This window comes from Arvicola amphibius, chromosome 4, assembly GCF_903992535.2.
Source record: "Arvicola amphibius chromosome 4, mArvAmp1.2, whole genome shotgun sequence".
Classification (NCBI taxonomy): Eukaryota; Metazoa; Chordata; class Mammalia; order Rodentia; family Cricetidae; genus Arvicola; species Arvicola amphibius.
The window spans coordinates 156,543,513-156,563,935 of record NC_052050.1 but is presented as its reverse complement, the minus strand read 5'-3'; the positions used below and the strand labels follow the sequence as shown (position 1 = coordinate 156,563,935).

Genomic DNA, 20,423 nt, shown 5'->3' with positions numbered 1-20,423 from the left:
TTTCAATCACTCAGCAATTTTCCTCTCTCAACCTCCTGAGTGCTGGGATTACAGCATTCAGGATACTCTGTTTTTCAGTCTTTCAGCCATGGCTTATTGAGTTCCCTCTACATGTTAGCCATGTTGTAGATACTGTAATACAACAGCAGACATATTTAAATTAAAGGCACCATCATGCCAGAGGAAGGAGGCAGATCACAAGCATGCTGAAGAGAAGCAGCAAGGCAGACTAGGGAGAAGCCGTGTGACCCAATGAGGTCACCTGGAGGGCCTTGGTGGGTACAGAGTCATGAATATCAAAGCATTAAAGCCAAGCCCTTGTCTTTGAGTCACATCCTGGTGTGATTCATTTCTTCTGAACCCATACCCTCTGCAGTAAGCAGGCGTTCAAACACCACAAGCATTCAGACCGTCAAGTGTCAACAGCACCCTACGTGAAGATGGAATGAATTGCACACATCTGCACCACACGGGGCAGAGTCCCAGGTTCGTCTCAGGGAAAACTGCAACCCCTAGACAGCACTTTCCTTGTTCCCGTCTCTTTCCACTTGCTCAACGATCAAGAGACTCCAGTCTTTCTGTCTGGTGACTTCTCTCATCCCTCCATCACGGAGGCCTGAGCAGGCTTGAGGACTCTGCCCCAGGCCACTCCTCCGGTTCTCTGCAAAGCATTGATCTTTGTGTGCACTGGAGGAACCCTGCAGACTGGTGGTCACATGACACATGGCTCGTTTCTGCTGCGGTTCTGTCAGAGCCTGAGTGCAAACCCAGGACAGCCCGAGCGAGGACCGCAGCACAGCCTTTGGCAATGCACCCCGCTGCTGCTCTGCAGCGAAGTGAGACACGCTGAGTGCTTGGATCTCAATGTCGACAAGTCAGGGCACAGATGCTCTTCCTTCTCTGGGCTTCAGTCTGAGTAAGGGTGTTTGTGAGCAGACACCGGGGTGTTACTCACAAGCCACACATCCCGTGGTTAGCATTGACGGAAGCACACTTGACCCCAGGTGAGGGATTCAGGTCTATGGTCAGGCCTTTCATCTAGTACAGTATCATCTTTTAGACTCATTTCCTGGTTCATCCCCACAGACCATCAGGAGTAACATCAAGGTCAGAAGCCGCCTCAGCTTTTCCGTCAGCAAATGAGCATATGAGAGAAAGCCACGCATGGGAAGAGGGCACAGGGCCGGGTGCAGAGAAGAGCCCTCTGAGTGGGCCCGCACGGGTACTTACTAGTGGGGGAGACTTTTACAAAGATTAATCTACGGCCCCGGCTTGATAACCTCATCTTGAAAACAGGAGTGGTCATGACTCTTGGACGTGGCAACCCGAGCGTCTGGAATGGCCACCCTGTTGACCATTCACCCCATGCCTCGCTCTAAGCAGCACCAGCCCCTCCTTTCTGTCCACAGTCACCCTAAAATAAATGTGTATTTTTTTATGAGAGAAACAAAACCAACAGGCAACGCAAGGGCCGCAAGTCTAAGCTGTGTAGCAAACACATGAGCACATGGCAGCTACAGCTGACCCTGCTGAGTGGAAGCAGGAAGATTCATCTTAACAGCAAACGTGAAGGTTGAGACTACAGAGCCAATGTGTCTATAAGACAGTAAGACGCCATCAGGAGGCCCAGCCTCAGTAGATCAGTCTGAAGGCTCCCGTGTCTCGGAAGATGTGTCTTTGACCATCAGACAGAGACGATTCTTCTGCTGACCTTCTCTTCACCTAGCCTTTCCTGCTCTCGGAGGCTTTCTGTTTCCCATGACAGTAAGGCCTCCATTCCTTTCCGGGCAGTCTCTAGAGCCTGAGTGACAGGCCTCTGTCACCACCAGTGTCCCCCTTCACCACCTCTTTGCTTCTGGACTCATGGCTCATCTGAATGGCTGCTCTATAGTTCCTGGGAAATGCCTGTCCTTTCTCGCTGTAAGATCTCAAAACCAAGTGTGGGGTTTATCTCTGTACCCACGCTTCTCCCTGCTCCCTCTCTGAGCTGAAATACTTCCTATGCAGATATAGCTTGACCCTTTCTAGCCCTCCGGTTTTTCACTCATCCAAGACTGCACTCCTGCGAGTGTTCTTCCTGCGTGTGTGTGTGTGTTTGCTTGTGGGTCATCCAGCCCCTTCCCAGGAGGCAAGCTTCAAGCGGCAAGACTATGTGGTCTCATGGCCCAGCTCTAGCATCCAGTGTGTCTGGTGCATAGTTGGCATGCAGCCAGTAATGAAAACACAAGGAAGATGTGCCCACAAATACGTACGGTCACACGGATGATAGCCTGGATCTTAGGACAGCCTTGAAGCTGAGTCTGGCTTTGTGGCATACAGGAACTGCTAGATGTGACCAAACTGACCAGCTGTTCCTTAAGCTGCAGAACTGACCACATCAGGAGCCCAGACAGAAAGACCAGCCCGGCTTCCCACTGACATCAGCATCCCTGCAGGTGCAGATCCCACAAAGACCATTGTGTTGTTTGTGTTTCTGTCTGTACATCCGAGAGTTGATCGCTTTATGGTTCCGTGGGGCATTTAAGCACAGGGTTATCTTCTCGGTGTTTGAAACTGTGAGCATTGTTAACTCAGCTTGTCTTAACTTTATCATCAGATAGACACGTGCATGGACCTACAGGGTACTAAGTGATACTTCAGTGGGTATACACATCCTGTGATGTTTAAGTCAGATTGAACGTGTCTCCCCAAACACATTGAATTTCTTTATGTTTAACAATTCTTTCTTACAGCTTTCTGAAGTATACACTAAGTTATCCTTATCTCTAATTGCCCTTCTGTGTGACAGCCCATCAGAGCTTCTCTTTTGTAACTGTGACAGTGGCCCATGGACCAACCTCTCCTTCTCTCTCTTACCCACGCTGTCCTCAGCCTCTGGTAGCCATTGTTCTTGTCTCTCTCCTGTAAGGTCCCTGTTTTCAGATTCTGCAGATGAGTGAGATCAGAAGGCATATGTCTTTCTATGCTTGGCTTATCACATTGCCACAAGTGACAACATTTGATTATTTGTATGGCCCAATCCCTTATGTGTGTGATATATATATAATATATATATTTCATTTTTTATCTACCCAGCTGTTGATAGAACTTAGATTGAGTCTACAGAGCAGCTATAATTAATGATGCCCCAGGGAACGTGGGAGTTCAGGTGTCTCTTTGACATTCTAACATCTCATTGGGTACCCAGGGGCAGGTTGCTGTGTCACATGATTTCTGACTCTATCAGGAATTCCCTACTGTGCGTTTATTACACTGTGTCCCATTTTACACTCCCACCCAGTGTGCAAGGGCTCCGTGTCTACACACCCTCATGAGCATAGTCATTTTGGCACTCTCCATTCTTCTTAATGAAGTGGCACTGGTTTGATTTGTGTTTCCCCAGTGACTGACGGTGCTGAGCCTATTTCCATGTATGTTCTTGTTCGTATATGTTCTTGTTATTCCCATGTCTGTGGGCAGGTGTCCAGGTCTACTGTCCATTTTCAGTCTAGTTATTTTTGCAGCTGAGTTTTTGGAGTTCCTTGCATATCCTGTGTTTTAGCTTTCCTTAAACGTATGGTTCACAAATGCTTTTCTCCTGGTCGGTCGGCGGTCTCCTCACTGCTTCCTTTGCCATGCGGAGGCTTACCCGTTTGCTGTAACCATATTTGTCTGTTTGACCTCATTTCTTGTGCTTTGGGTGATGTTCCACTCCCTCTCATCCATTAAAACGTCCTGAAACATCCCTCTTCTTGTAATGGCAGATGTCACAGTTAAGAATTCGATACATTCTGAGTTGCTTTTAACCAATGAGTAGGAGTCTATAGCATCTAGTATGCCCAGCGCCATTTGTAAAATGTCCACCCTGTCCTTAGTGGTATTCTTAGCAATCATGTAGACAGTCCTCTGGCCTCAGGGATGTGGCTCATTTCTGTGTTCTTGCTCTGTTTCTTTGGTCTCTGTGCCTGTTTTTGGGTTGGTCCACACTGCTTTGGTTACCAGAGCTTTATGATGTGCTTTGAAGTTAGGTAGCATAATACCTCTGGCTTTGTTCTTTTGCTCAAGGTAGCTTTGATGAGTCAAGGCTTGGAGTATAAAGTTCTAATCATTTTTCCTTTATTCTGTTCAGTCAGCAATTCCTATCTCTAAATCTTTCTGTCTGAGCAGAGAAGCCTTGGGTGGGTGACCTGATCCAGGTTCTGGTTAGAGATTAGTAAGCCACAGGCAGATGGGTGGGACGTTTGCTTCAGGCACAGGGTGTGCATGCGGCAGCACTGAAACATGGGTTCAGGTAGAGTACATGGTAAATTTTTTTGCCTATAGTGCCATGTGATTGCCAGGAACAGACTGCCTGCCTTCCTTCCTTCATTGACGAATCTTCGGAAAAACAGAGAAACGACCGGAAGGAGAGACCTCCCCAACAACATGGCCAGGACGTCCGCCAAGCCACACTACGCCCGCACGCTCCCAAGCCCGCCTCCCTTCCTCCTTTTTCTTTCTTCCTCCCCCTCCCTCCCTCCCTCCCTCCCTCCCTCCCTCCCTTCCTTCCTTCCTTCCTTACTCCTCCTTTCTTCTTCCAGTGTCATCCATTCTAAAAGTTTTAGGAAAAAACAGATAGCATGCTTTCAGTCATAAAAGTGACTGTACAGTACCCACAATATCTGTGCTTAAGGTCTGTTCTGTGTCTCCACAGCCCCAGGACTCAAAACTCATTTCCCATAAAGCAAGGCTAGAATTTCTGTGTTCCTGGGGATCTGAGTTATTGGGTTCAAGAGTGACAATACCCAGCTTTTATAAGCAAAGTACAGTATTGCTTTTTTTTAATCATCCCCTTTAAATAACCTGCTGGCATCAAATGTTAGAGGCTCCTCTTCCAGGACAGTTAGGACCCACTAGGCACTGACAAAAAAAGAACAGAAATGCACAGTGCACTCCGAGTGAGGGTCACGCATACCCTGAGAGATCACAGAGGCACTGAGAGTCCTAGGAAAACAAGAATTTATCCCAGGTGCACCTGCCCTGCCTCAGAGGGAAACTGAGTCCAGTGGCAGGCGATGCGGAGAAGCACAACATGGAGCCATTGGCACTGTGAACGGATGAAGGACAGGGGCCGACCTGTGACTCCACCCATTCTCTCGGAGCACCATGTAGCGGTCACAGAGAGCCTGTCTCGAGGTCACATTGTCACCTGCTCTAGCTTTGCTAACACCACACAGCTTTCCCTGCTCCCCCACCCCCAGGCTTCAGTTTGTTCTGTCGCTCAAGGTGGTTTGGATGAGTCAAGGTTTGGAGGATGACGTTCTAGTCATGGCTTCTCTTTGCACACACCTCAGCCTGCTTGGCGTGAGGCACACATTGTATGTCCCTACGCATACAGATTGTGTGTGTGTGTGTGTGTGTGTGTGTGTGAAGGGGGGGCGTGGTCGATCGGCCATTGGAATTAACCAGACTAGCTCTAATATAAAATATCCTTTAATAAAGGAAAGGATGAGAACTTACAAAGCCTGGGTTCTAGCGAGGAGCACAGGAAAAACAAAGAGGAAGTGGGAAGCACACCCGCAAGTTTTATAAGTAGATCTTAGCCTCAGGGGAACACACCCCACAAACAAGGTGATTGGCTGAGGTTCCCCTTCATATGTGTGTGTGTGTGTAGAAAAAGTATTTTCGTGTGTTTGAAGTTTAGTTCCCAAAATTGCAACAGATAATACAAGTTTTATGCTCTTGCTCAACACACACTTATTTTTTTTTTCAGCACTGTGAGCTTGTCACACCATATGCAAACAGTTTGGGCACAAAAACTCATGACCTATTCTGCACGGGAAATGTTATAACAGGCTCTTGGATACATCCCAGAAACTTTGAATAGGTTGTTTGGAAATAGCGAATTATAAGTTGCTATCTCCTGCTTACTTTTAAGGGCGTCGTGACAACATTTATTTGCTGCTATCCAGGTCACAGAATTCACCCAGGATTTGGGGCATGTGTTTTAAACATGATTAGTGTTTAATTAATTATCTTCTTCTCCCATTCTACTCAATTTTTTGCAGTAAGTTTTACCGGTCAAGAATAATCTTTATTAAAATTTATTTTAGGTTTTGAAACCAACATGAACCTGACTAGCCGGGATGAACCCAGTTCAACAGAAATGGCTTCAGAGACTCAAGACAGAAATGCAAATAACCACGGGACTCAACTCTCCAGCCCCCTGTCTAGTGCCGTCACAGCTGAAAATGGAAATTCTGTCACCAACGGTGAGCCCCTATAAACTCGAGACCCAGTGGGTCAAAGTCTTAAGCTACATCTGTGTTGGAGGAAGAGTCCCTCCAGGACATGGAAATGAAGCAGGCTTGGTCAATGCAAACTGTAAAGTTCCCCCCTGGGCAGCACTGTCAGCTTCTTACCTCAGGCCTAAGAGGAGAATTGCACTCACTGCTTGGTGGCTTTTCCGAGGTTTTGATGGGGCATCGATCTGTAGGAACCATTAGGAGGTGCATCTTGTGCTGGGGAGAACAAGACGTTCAACTAACATTGTTGAATTAAATGTTTTCAATCCGCTAAGAAATGTGAAGGAAAAGAATGGGGGGCGGGCTGCCCATGACAGACTGGCTTTAGGATTTCAAGTATGTCTGTCGCTTAGAAACTGGCTGGGCTGCCACGTCCAAGCCCACGCAAACAAATGTTTTTCTCTGATGGGGATTTAGTAATGGCTGGTGGAGAAAATCCAGCTGTTCTTTCCTGAGAATGCCCAGGAGAAACTGACGAAATATCTCTGTTTACTCTGATGAAAGGGACTAGAGACCCAACAGCACCATCAGCTGCTGGGAGGGGGCCAAGGGGGGAACCAGAGGCCTGAATGCTCATTGTTCTTTCCTTTGCATTGACAAAAGCCCGATTAAAGAGAGAAAGGTGTATGTTGGTTCATGGTTTGAGAGGCTACAGCCCACCTTGCATGAAAGGCTTTGGTGGCAGGAGCTGAGATGGCTGGTTTCTTTGTTCCAGCAGCCAGGATCAGAGAGAGATATGGCTTTCTGGTGTTTAGATGGCTTAATTATTTCTCCTTCTTATATAGTACAAGAACCCAGAACACTGTGTCACCCACGGTCAGGGATACCATCCTTCTGCGGTTAAATCTCTCTAGAAATACCATCCTAAGTAATTCTAAAACCCATTCAGGTTGACAATCAAGATTGATTATGACAGTCGTGCTAGTTAGCCTCTCAAGGCAGTCTGAGTCCTGGGCTGTCCTCCCATGGGCACTGGGGACACTGGAAAAACCTACTTCTCTGATAACCCTGTGGCTCTAGGCACACAGACTAAGTCCAGGGATCACCAAGGCCATGGAGGGAGCAGGGCTTTGAAGTGGCCATCCCAGAGTCAGTTCTATGTACCAGAACCAGGACCATGGATTATCTGGAGCTCATTAGAACCCCCAAGTTAGACTGGGATCATAACATTCACAGGCCCCTGAGAAAAACGTATGTAAATCTGTTCCCAAGGACAATAAAAGTCTCTTAGGCCCCTCAATATTATTTTTAAAAAAAGCAATTAATTTTTAGATGCAAAATCCAACACACAATGTAGATGAATGAGATACATGAGTACAAAAACTCAGAGACAGAACTAGTAATTGCAATTTGCCCATGAATCAGAGCAGAGAGACTCATGCCTTACAGGACGTGGATAAAAGGAGGCAAGCCCTGCAGAATCGGACTTCGACCATCCAACAGGAGTTGAAAACAGAACACGCGTCACAAAAACAAAGCCCAGTACCAGATGACATTAAATTTGATCAGACAGTTGTTTAGGCAGACAATAGGCAGACAGTCTCTACAGCAAAACACATCAGATTCTAGGAAGAGAATACAGATTCTAGAAAATGAAATGATGTGTGTGTCTTCCCTGCACGGTGAGAAAGGTTGTTAGGGTTCTAGGGAAAAGGGAGTGATTAAATGTGGAAATATTTGCCAGTGTCCCAGCCCTTGTAAGCATCCAGGCATGGATCTGACTGGGGAGTCTGTTATAGAGCAGAGCCCAGCAAACTCTTTGCTTATGTCCCAGACAGAAACAGTGTTGATGCAAACACTCAGGGCAATGCTTCTGTGCACTCAACTCATGAACTGTAGAGCTGAGAATCAATTTAGCACCCTTCAACCAGTGACCAGATGTCTTATTATCCATTGCTATGTGAGATGTTACCACCCAAATTTAGAGAGTTAATGCAGCAAATGGATTATTTCAGATCCACTAAGGGTCTGGAGGCTGGGTGTAGCTTAGTGGGGTTCCTCACCATTTAACAGTCAAGCTGTCAGAAAAAAAAAACCCTGGCCACCTTAAATCTTGACCGAGGGATGGTTCACACCTAAGATCACTCGATGATAACTGGCAGACCTCAGAAAATTCACACCTAAGTCTATACACACTGACCTTCCCAAAGGTCAGTTACACACGGCACAAGGGACTCACCCCCATGGACTGTCAGTCTCAATAATGGCTTCCAGGATGGAAGTCACAGATTTTCCACAACTAGGGGAGGCATGGCAGCACTCAGCCACATTCTGGGTGCTGGAGGTGAATTACTGAATGCAACCACACTTCATGAAAGGGATTCCTCAGAGCTGAGTGCCCAGAACACGCTCCGTGAGCATCCGTCAGGTTTAACAAGCACACACCTGTGATACTGCTAAGAGGCATCTGAGCCTGTGTGCACCTGAGTGGGCAACACAAACACATCAGGCTAGGTGAGGAAAGTCAGGGAGCGGGAGAGTAGGGGGAAAAGACAACTAAAGATGAAAGTGTGCTTGCTGAAATACAGAAACAAGGAAGCATAAACTGCTCTTCTCAGGAAAGTCACCTCGAGAACATGAGACTAGAAGGGGCAAACATCGCACAGCAGTGGCAGAACTAAGCTACACGGGCCCAGAGAGCAGATTCCAGGCATAGAAAGGGGCGTTGCTCCCCGCTTTCAGAAATCACAGTGGGGGGGGGGGGGGCACAAAGGGAGTGTGAACAATCGTGTGGCGAAATAAATTTGGAGATGTGAACATAGACAGACACATTTCTATCAAAACTCTAGACAGAAAGCTAAGCAGTCTCCGAATAGTCAATTAATTGACTTTGTAATTGAACCCCTTCCTACAAGGAAACTTCTAGATCCAAATGCCAAGTATAAAGCAGTGAGAGTTATAGAAAAAAAAATACAGAGCGGGGAAGGGAGTTTTCACTGGGAGAGAGAAGTGTGTAGACCCAAAGAAATGGGGGATGCTAATTAGGAGAAAATTATTTTCCACACGTTTAACCAGCTGAGGGTCCTACTCTGTTCATAGACAAAACACAATCAAGTAAAAATTTGGCTCAAAGACAACAGTCTGGGCATGGCCACACTCAGTGGAGTCTGGCCTTGTCTGCATAGGTGAAGGCTAAAGGCTGGCCCTTATGCCCACACATCTTTCAGAATTTTAGGGAACCAGCAGGGCCTGCCAGAGTCTTAAGGATACCCTCTGGGTAGATGCAGGGAAAGGAGAATCTTGGCTTTCAGTGTACCCACTGGTGACTCTTCACCAGGGTCCAGCAGTTGTCAGACAGAGGGTTCTGGTTAAGATGATTGGGTCACAGCCGCAGAGAGTCATGGATCTGGAAAAAGACAGGTGGGGAAGAAGGTGAGGTGTTAGGGTAAGAGGGGGACCAAAGAGGGCGGGAAGGGGGAGCAGCCAGAGTGTGGTATGTCCGTGTGTGAAATAGTCAAAGAACTAACATAATAGACTCCAAAAAAATCCTCCCAGGAGAGGGAAGACCAAGTCCCCTCTGTCTCAGAGAGCACTCGAGTCCCCAGGGAGACCCTTGTGTTCTTGACTGAACAGTAGTTACAAGCTACATTTCAATCAACAAATAAATCAGAGAAGGAGGGAGGAAGGCAGCTTCCCTTCAGCCAATACCTCATTCACTTACGTTTTAGCAAGAGCATAGTTAAAAAGTAAAGGCTACAACTTAGAAAATAGTCTTATGTGAATCCAATGCAGGACGACTTGAGCCTCCCAGTCTGACAAGTTGGAGCTGATGAACTCACAAGCACCACGAGTTTCCGGTCTGTGATATTTTCCTGGGACTATTAAAATACCCAGTTCGAGGCCCTGTCCGTTGGAACCTCGGGAAGCGTCTGTCCATTGACGCAAGGGCACAGCCTGCAATGAGCCAGAGAGTGCTAGGCAGACGGCCAGAAAAATGCAGCCTTAGCCTTACAGAGCTGAGCAGCTTCTGCACATGGAGCCTGGGACTTGCACTTGATCATGGCACCTCTGGAGAACAAGATTTATTTTATATTATTTTATTTTATTTTATTTTATGCGTGTATGTGTGTTTCTCTCTCTCTCTCTCTCTCTCTCTCTCTCTCTCTCTCTCTTTCTCTCTGTGTGTGTGTGTGTGTGTGTGTGTATAGATACCACCTGTGTAAAAGTACCCACTGTGTCCAGAAGAGGGCATCCATTCCCCCGGAACACTACTCCCTTCAATACAGTGTCATCCTGCCCAGCTACAAACCCATATCTGATGCAATAATATCCAACCACAAGGTGGAACTTAACCTTTCACCTTCTAATTTTCTCTTCTTCAAAGGGTATGATGCAAGGCTATGCCAGGACTTTTACAGGGAACCTAGTAGGATGGGACTAGCACAGAGTTAGTGCTCGGGTAAAAGTATCTGTTCACAAGCTGTGGATACTGAGACCTAAACTCATGTCCTCTGGCAAAAAGGAAGAGCAGCAAGTATTCTTAACCACTGAGCCATCTCTCCAACTTCTTTTTTTTTTTAAAAGATTTATTTATTATGTATACAACATTCTGCCTCCATGTATGCCCACACGCCAGAAGAGGGCACCAGATCTCATTACAGATGGTTGTGAGCCACCATGTGGTTGCTGGGAATTGAACTCAGCACCTCTGGAAGAGCAGCCAGTGCTCTTCACCACTGAACCATCTCTCTAGCCAACTGCGGGGGGTGACTTTGATATGGATTTATCATGCTCGTGCTCAGTCAATATCCACCCTAAATAAAGGCTCCAGAAGCAAGTAAATATCTAAAATAACTTAAAGTTCCGAACAAGTCAAAAATAGCACTATTTTCTAGGAAATAATTTCTCTGAAGTGCCAGGATCTGCATGCTACCTCTGTTTCCCAGAAATAATCATGTCTGCTCATTTGCTGAAATACAGTTATGTGTAGCTAATTATAGCGATCACTTACTTTAATTGCCATCCTTTTGCTGATGTGAACACAGACTTGGATACTTTTTTGTGTGTATTTAATTATTCCCAGGACTTGTGGTTATTTATCATGGCATTCGAGAGCCGCCTTCTGTACCAGAACGCTTCGGCTCCATCAAACAAAAATATTGTAAATATAAAGATGTTTATTTTTGTGGCAAAGTAGAGATATAAAAAGTCCCAACTAGGACATTTTATGATCAGTGTGATTTTCTTTCTTGCTGCTCAATGAATATGCATTTTATTGCTGAGCATCAAGAAAAATGGCAATTAAGGCTGGAGTCGTTACAATTGAGCTCACATTTATCTCCCTTCCTTTTAGATCCATTGTATTCTCTCTCTGTGTATCGTCTGTGTTGTCTTTGTCCGTCAAGGCTGGATGAGGGGAAGGACTGCTGCTCTCATGACAGAACCCGACTCTCTGCTCTGTCACCTTTCTCTTGAGCTCCTGGGATATCAGAACCAAGTCACACAGACCTGGGAGTAGCAAAATATGGTTTCCATCAGTCATACCTCAGGGACAGGGAGTCTCGAATAGGGTCCCATAAATTATGTGTCCATCTGCATCCTCCAACATTGTTTCTGAAACTGGAAAGATTTTTCAGAGCTCACAGTGTTGTCTGATTCTAGTCTGATGAACCAGAGTGAAGGAAGCAAACCTCTGCGCCACAAAGGAGAAAGTATTGCCTTCCTGTCTGTTGAGAAGCAGAAGGGGCCTTGGCTTCCAAGCCCTGCCCACGCTTCATGATCAGAGACATTCTGAATTTATGTTCAAGTCTCTCTAACTTGGACCTTGTTTATTTAAATGTTCTCTTACTGGTGTGGAAACGGTGGGTTGAAAGCCAATGGGCTAGGATTATGCTTTGCCACGCCCTCCACTGATGGCTTCCTTGGGGCTTCAGGTCGTCTTGCCAGTATTCAAACCCCAGATCTGATATGATAGCACCCCAGCTACAGCCATGGTATGTATCCTTTCACTTCCCAATTTTCTCAGCCTCAAAAAAGGAGTGATGCAAATGGCTACGTCATAACTCCTGCGGGGGACCTAGTAGGGCAGTGGTAGCCCAGTGTTCAGTCAACAGTACCCGTTCACCAAAGCTAAAGGTTTTCTAAGTTTGCGTGGAGACGCTATATGTGAAATCGATGAGGAGCATGGTGATGAATTGAATTTTCTGGGACACTCAGGCTGTAGCACAAGAAATCCCCCCAAAATCTTAACTGTAGGTTCTTTATTTTTATTGGTGGATGCTTTAAAGATAGTGAGGCTTTTATTTAATGGACTTCAGTATTTTATGTCGTTCTTACATTTTTGTTTTATTTTGTGACATTTTAAGTATATAGTCATTCTAACGGTGATAATCAGAGCTCTTAATCTCTTTTATCCCAGCGTGGCTGGCGACGTTGGTCACTGTTTTAGATGACTTGACTGAAAAGGGTATTATTTATATGGAGATCCCTGAACCTTGGGAGGAGGGGATGCTGCACACTCTATGGTCTCTCGTCCTCTACGTCTCGTCCAGTTATGGGTCCCTGGATAATTAGGTAGTTTCTGTCTACTGCAGGAAGCGGCTTCTCTCTCTCACGAGAGATGGTGACGCGCTGACGTGGGTATAGTGACACATCATTGAGTTGTCGCAATGTTTGTTTAGCAGAATTCCCCGCGAAGGCCTGTGGCCTGTCTAGGCTAGTCCCTAAAGACTGTAAGGCCTTTGATGACTTCGAGGAGACAGTGTGGTCTGGACACAGCAGGACAGTTGCCCCTGGGAACTCACAGCAGCGGCAACAGCACGCACAATGCCTAGACAATCTCAAGCGCCGCAAAATCCCATCCCTAGCGGAGGAGCTGTTGGGGAGTCTTCTTTAGTGCTGCGGCTCCTTTTGCATGGACCACACCCTAGAGAGAGAATGAACACAGGTGAAACCATTAAACTGTGAAGGAGCTTAGATCTAGGAGGAACTGGGGTGGGGAAAATATGACAAAAACATACATATAATTCTCAAATTATAATCAATCAAATATTATATTGTTGGTACACACACACGCGTGCGCGCGCGCACACACACACACACACACACACTTAACTTCCTTTGCATGGCATGGCTCCCAGCTGCTGCTAACCACCTCTGGCTCCCCTCTTGGGAGATCCTAGCAGAACTGAAGTTCTCCCACTGCTGGCCACAGCTACAGAGACCTTCTCTGGCCCACGAATCTCCTGGCAGGGCGTGGCTCCTTCTTACCTTGTTCTGGCTCAGAGGAGACCCCTCTCCTGTCAAGTCTCCCTACTTACCTATCTTTGTCCTCAACACCACCACCCCCCACCTCTACAATAACACTTACCCTGGCCTGTACCCGCCATCCCTCTCTACTGAGCCCTGCCACAGATCCCAGGTGTATCAAGTCCTCAGCAGGTGGGAACAGCCATGCAGGACTTTCTTATAATGTTGTTGTCTTTCATTATTTTCCCCATCCGTCTCGCTCCCAACACATCCGACCTGATCCCTTGTGTTCCCATACCTCCATCCCCCTCCACTGCCCCCAGTTTACCCAGGAAATATCTTGATGTGGGGTGGGGAGTGCATTTGGGGTTAATGAGAAACCACAAGGATGACCACAGCTAAGACTCTTAGCTATAGTGGAGAGGGTGCCTTCACTGGCCTTCCCCTGTAACCAGATTGGTTACTGTCCTAATTGTCACCAGAGAGCCTTCATCCAGTAACTGATAGAGGCAGATACAGAGATCCATAGCCAAGCACTGGGCTGAACTCTGTGAGTCCTGTTGAAGAGAGGGAGGAGGGATTGTACGAGCTGAGGGTGTGGGGGTGCGATGTGTGTATAAAGGTCATGGTGGGGGAACCCACAGAGACAGGTGGCCTGAGCTTAGGGGAGCTTCCCAACTCTGGAATGACAGCCAGGGAGCCTGCATGGGACTAACCTAGGTCTTCTACATCATGGTGACAGTTGTGTATCTTGGTCTGTAAGATTCCTAGAAGTGAGATCAGGACTGTCCTTAGTGCTTAGCTGGCTGTATTTCCTTGCCCAGCCTTGATTCAGGGGGAGGAACTCGGTCCTGCCTCAGCTTCATGTGCCAGGCTTTGTTCAGATGCCCATGGGAGGCCCCTTTTTGAACAGAGACAGAGGATTAGTAGATGGGGAGGGGGTAGATGGGAGTTAAGAGGAGGGAATGGAGGAGGGGAAACTGTTGGTGGTCACCATTGCTCATGATCAGAACCAGGTCTTCATCACCACACCCCCTCAGTGGCAGGGCAGTAATCACCCGTAATCAGTCCTGTCCTGATTTGTAACACTCTTTCTGGGGAAGTGTGAATAAGTGTCTGACTCACCCTAGACAGGAAACTGAACTGATGACAGAGCGAAGTAATACCACCGAAATCCAAGTTAACAAACTATGACTTCATTGGGGTTACTTATAGGGGCAAGCATTACTCACAGACAGATACACCTCTGAAAACCCACCCAGTCAAAACTAGAACTCTGGAGGTCTTTGCATGAACTACAGGCAGCTCAACAGATTAAAGGGCCTCCTCTTGGTAGCAGTCCTTACTGCTTATATAGCCTTGGAAATGGATGACCTTGTAAAATTGGTCAGTTTCAGGGACTTCCTAGGACTAGTAAGTTGTTGTCTTTCTGAGTTTTAACTAATGCTCTTTAGAACTTCCTGAGCCTTAAGGAGCTTCCCTCCAGGACAGATGTTTCGTATCAGAGGAAATTGCTATGGAAAACATTGTCAGAACCCTTCTACATGAAAGCATGCATACATTTACCAAGAGGGTAGACTGGCCTCCCTCATGCCGATTGGACTCAGACTCCCCCCAAGGAACTGACACACTCCTGTAATTGGAAAAATGCACAGTGATTTCCTAATGATTTTTAATTTAGGAATCATGTATATGTTTAATCAATTAAACTGTGCTAGTTAATTATGTTTCCAGAGGAGATGAGGAATTGCTCAGTATTTAAAGTTCTCTTGGTTGAATGCATTCCACTGGGCAGTTATTCTCCTTTTATCTGTTCGTATTTATTAATCAAATCACTTGGGGCAGTACACGCCATCACCATCACGATGGTTCTCAATCATTGTAGGGGAACAGATCTGTCCCCAAGGTGCATTTAATAATGTCTAAAATCATTTTGATTGTCATGAGCCAGGGCACATTCAGTGAGGAAGGCCAGGGATGCGACTATTTATGATGCACAGGACAGGCTCAGAACAGAGAATGTACAGGCCAAGTGCCAAGGGTCAGAGCCGGGCCTGTGTGTGCAGGATAATGAAGACAGTCAACTGCTGTCCCCTGGGAGGTCTGTGTCCCTTGGAGGAGGGGCATGTGCGTTTCCTGAAGGTCACTTTTATTTAGTGGCTTGGCTAAGAACTGGTAGGTTGTGATTGGCCAGTTTTTCTCCCCTCACGGCCCCGCCTGTGCAAGCAAAAGGAACACAGTCATGGTTTCTATGACACCCAGGTGTGCTCAGTCTCGTGTTTCTTCAGTCCCCACTTTCCCTCCATGCTGCCCCACAAATGAAATCCGAACTTTCAGCATCACACAGGTGGGAAACAGCACTGGTCTTGTGCTTCTTTCTTCCTAGATGGATTTTGAATGGTTTCCAGGCTCTAGGAACGCTCCCCGCCCTCCTGCCCTCCCTCTCTCCCTCCTTCCCTCCTTCCCTCCTTCCCTCCCTCCTTCCCTCCTTCCCTCCCTCCCTCCCTCCCTCTCTCCCTCCTTCCCTCCCCCCCTCCCTCTTAAATCACACCTTCCCTGCTCTGAGCTGTTTGCTGTCATTGTCTCTCTGGCAGTATATCTCCTTACTTGTTTGCCGAAACTGCAAGAGCTTAAGGTATTCCCATCTCGCTGCAAATCTGAATATTCAATAAATAACTGCTATTGCCTAACGCTTTAATGCATGGAATATAAAAGTGTCTGCTTATTAACTAAGTACAAAGTATTTTTTTTTCCTTTCGGCAAGGTGATACAACCTCACTGCATCTCTGTGCTGACCTCCACAGGTTTACCTGAGGACGATGGATGCTCAAGGCTGTGTCTGAGTGGCATGGGGACCTCATCTTTTCAGAGACATCGAGAGAGCCACACCGCCCAGGTAAGGGCACTGTGAACTCCCCCATGCAGGAGTGAGTGGAATTGAACCAAGGCCGACGGCCGCCGAGTCACGATCGCCTGTCCCCTTCCTGGACTGAGAACTAGGGTTGTTTTCATATCCGTCCATGGTCCTTTGTCCGAACAATTTCCCTCTCTTCTCCATCTCAGCTTCCTTCAATTTTATACTTGTTTTGGAAAAAACAAAAACATGATGTCCCAAGCAGCTAAAGCCAGCATATTTTAGTATAGCATTATAGATATCGCTTTTGCTGCAATGCTTTCAAATCAGTAAATGGTGGTGGTGATGATTATGAAACTTTCTGACAGGGGTGGTCTTTTCTGCATTTGGCCTGGGTTAAAGTAGAAGGTTACAGTGGCTAGAACTTAGAAATAACATCTGGATGCCCTTAGGTCCAGTGGTACGTTGTTCCTTCTCAGAACCTCCAAGTTCTGCATAATCAGCTGCGCCTAAGATACTGTATGTGGGGCTGACAAGAAGGCTCAGTCAATAATGGGTTTGCTTGTGCAAGCAGGAGGACTCAAATTAGACACCCAGGGGAAAAGCTGGATGCTATAGTACATGCTTGAACTTCACGGCAGGGACGGTAGAGAGAGGTAGACACCTGGAGCTTGCTGGCCAGCCAGCCTTGCCTTCTCGAGGTAAGGGAGGTGGGCCATCGTCTCACCCCTTTGTGCACTTGAATCTTTGGTCTGAAGACCACAGTGGGCAGTCGTGGTCTTGCTTGCTCAGTGCTGGTCTCGCTGTAACGCTCCCCCATACTTTGATGAGCCAAAAAATGAACTTGACGTCTCCTGAGGGACAGCACTGTGGACTCTACATACATGCTCTCAACATGCATATACATCTGCACACACATATGCCTACGGACAGCTTTACACACACATGTACACACTCACATCAGCAGATGCGCTCATACGTATATGCACACACACACACAAAATAAACATGCAAGACACTGTTTATTTTAAGACGATGTTTAAATTAAAAATCCTGTGTGCATGTCATGATTACATGCTCCTGCTCACCATGTGACCTTGGAAACTGCACCAAAGTAAAGATAATTCAGGGAAAATTGAAACACCAGTGGTTTCAGAACGCAAAGGAACCCAGGATGGAGTAGTCCTGTCCCAGGGAGGACAGCTCTCGTAGACATATTTGATGCCATGTAGGCACAGCCTTATTATGAGCTGAAATTTTTCTAAGTAACACTGATGAGGTGGTGTGAGAAAAATCAATAATTTTAATCTTAGAAATAAATCTCTACAGTAGGCAATCTGCGGAAATCACTTCTACTGATCTATAGGCGCTGGAATGAGAAGAAAATGCTGATTGGTAGGATAATAAATCGCCCTAGCCTTGCCTGCGTTCCTGAGAGAGGCACCCACCCTGCAAGCACTCCAGACGCCCAGTGTTCCCTGCCCTGTGTGCACTGTGTGACACTGGGGCCGCCTGTGTCAGAGATGACGCCTCTCTGTGTTACACACAGCGAGACGCTGCCTGCTCTGCCCACTCAGCTACCGTTCTGTGCTCCGGGAGCAAGGAGCTGGTTGAAAGCAGGTTCGGGATGTGAGGCCTCTCTGGATCTTTCTGTTCGTTCATTGGCTTAGCTGGAGAACATGGGGAAAGGTTTGGGGAACTGTCTCCATCTCCTGTTTTCAAAGAGGCTTTCTCAGATGTGAAGCCCTTCCTGGGAGAAGTGCCCAGTCACCTCACCCCGTCTCCCCAGACATGGGAATCCACACTCTTTTTCTATTGTACTGACCGTAGGCACTCGAAGGTGGCAGCAGATTCCTCAGTGCCAGAAGCTGCGTGTGACAGGACACCGTGGTTTAACTGCCACACGTCCCCAGGATTTATCTCTTCCCTGGCATTTATAGAGGAAGTCTGAACACAGCAAGACAGGCCGCCTCTTAGATTTTTCTGCCAGAACAATTCCACGGGAATTGCATAAAACACAGTGCTGAATTCACCGGTCCTACAGCCACGGGATATAAGGCGAACCCTCAACGGAATTCCTGTCTAAGGTTGTCTGTGTTTTTTGTAATTAGTGTCACCGGTGATAAAAACCATAAAGATAAAACGCATTCTAAAGAAGACAGAGTTGGTTGCTGGCCAAGGTCAGATGCCAAGTTGAGACCACATACCGTGCTTCTAAAAGGCATTTAGGGTGAACTGCTAAAGGGAGGTGGGCCATTGTCTTTGTGCACTTGAATCTTTGGTCTGAAGACCACAGTGGGCAGACGTGGTCTTGCTTGCTCAGTGCTGGTCTCGCTGTAACGTCCCCCCCTCCCCCCATACTTTGATGAGCCATAAGAAGATGCTCACTCTTCCTTTCTCTGCTTCTACAACCAGGAGAGCACAAGTGAGGGGCTCTGAGCAACTGTCTACCGTAGCCAGTAGGGAAGAGACCTAAAGCACAAGGGATGAGAGGCATAGATGCAGCCCTTTTGGGGCGCAGCAGAGGAATGTCGGTCGGAAGTCCACTGCCTTTTCTCCAGACGTCTGGGCCTTCTGATTTCCCAAATAACCCCGCCCACTGACATAGGCCCAGGGTTCATTTCTTATGCCAGCAAATACGCCTGACTGGCACACTAAGTCCATTGTTACTAGCCATGGAATTCGCAGTTTATTTTCACTTGAGTCTCCTTTACAGTAGGAGAACAAAGTCACCAAGTTTATTCTGTTTGGTGCTCAGCGTTGAATTCTGTGGGTTGATGGGAAGCATGCTCTATAACTGATCTGTACTTTCAGGCCTTTTCAGTCCGCGTGTGTGCATGCGTGAGCTCGCATGCACATGAATGTGGAGATCAGACAACATCTGTCATTCCTCAGGTGCTATCCACCTTGGTGCTAGGCCAGCCAGCGAGTCCCAGATATCTGTCTGTCTGTTTGTCCCCAGAGTTCTGATGACAAGCGCCACCATGCTCAGCATTTTCTTATGGGTCTAGGGGATTTAAATTCAGGTCCTTCTGCTTGCAAGGAAAGTATTTTATCCACTGAGCTATCTCCCCCGACCCTTACCTGTTCTTCATATAAACTTGCAACAGTATCAGAGCCTCTGTGAATAGTGCCTGCTCCTTTCCTCGAGATAAATAGTACAGTATCTCTCACTGTAGCTTTTTATGAACTCGCAGAATGCAGTGCCTTTACATATGAACAAGGAAGCTAACTTTCAATTAACATAGTCGAAGATCTCAGACACTGGGTCTTCAGTTGTCCACTGTAGGACTCCTGCACGCTGGTGTGTCACTGTGTTGCTGTGTCAGTGTGTCCTGTAATGAGCCACAGTAGAATAGTTGCATGGCCCTAGGCATGAATAACACCAGTAATGAATTAGAGCAGAATCGCACATGCTGGGTTTTGGAGGATCTTACAGATGCACAGATAGATAGATTTCTTTTTTCTTCTTTTTTTTTTGGGTTAGAGAGGCATTGCAGGCTTATGTGGGAATTAGGCAGCATTTACAGGAATAATGTGACATTTATCTACTACAGTTTATGAGCTTTGAATTCTTTTCTTCAAGGTTTGTGTTACTTGGCAGGATTTGGTCACTTAGAGGTTAAAACTGGGGAAAAAGGCTCAGCAGTGCGCTGAGTGTAATGCTGGCGCATCCAGCCCCGAATGACTCCCTCTCCCTTCCTCTCCTTCCCCTCCTTCTCTCCCTCTCCCTCCCTCCCCCAAGGGTCCTCCTTCCCACTGTCAATGTGCCCATTGCCAAACCAGAGGGCCCAGAGCCTGTCCCAAGAAGCCAGCAGCTATAGGTACACAGAGGACAGCATGGAGGTGTGCAGACGGGATGGCAGCAGAGGGAGCACATTTCACCAAGTATCTGCTGTGCACCTTGGGCGTGAGCCCCGCCTCCTACACACTGCTGCAGTGCCCACTCTGGACTCTGTAAGGGAGATGTTTCTTTCTTCTTCCCATCTTGTCTTATTTACATTCACATGCTCGCTTTGCACCAATGCCTTTGCGGTTCCCCTCAGGCTCCCCTCCACAGTTCGACTGCCTGCCTTGCTATCTTTTATTTTCACGGTGGACACATCTAGCCCAAACTT

General features: G+C 47.1%; 1 protein-coding gene across 1 annotated transcript in view; it reads left to right on the top strand.

Moving 5' to 3' along the window:
• The window catches only part of Myo16 (myosin XVI), a 351,974-nt gene that overhangs the window by 308,210 nt on the left and 23,341 nt on the right, over window positions 1–20,423 (top strand). The window contains exons 33-34 of the mRNA XM_038326520.1: window positions 6,072–6,230; window positions 16,256–16,347. Coding sequence (XP_038182448.1) covers window positions 6,072–6,230; window positions 16,256–16,347 — 251 coding nt within the window. The remainder of the gene's footprint in view (window positions 1–6,071; window positions 6,231–16,255; window positions 16,348–20,423) is intronic.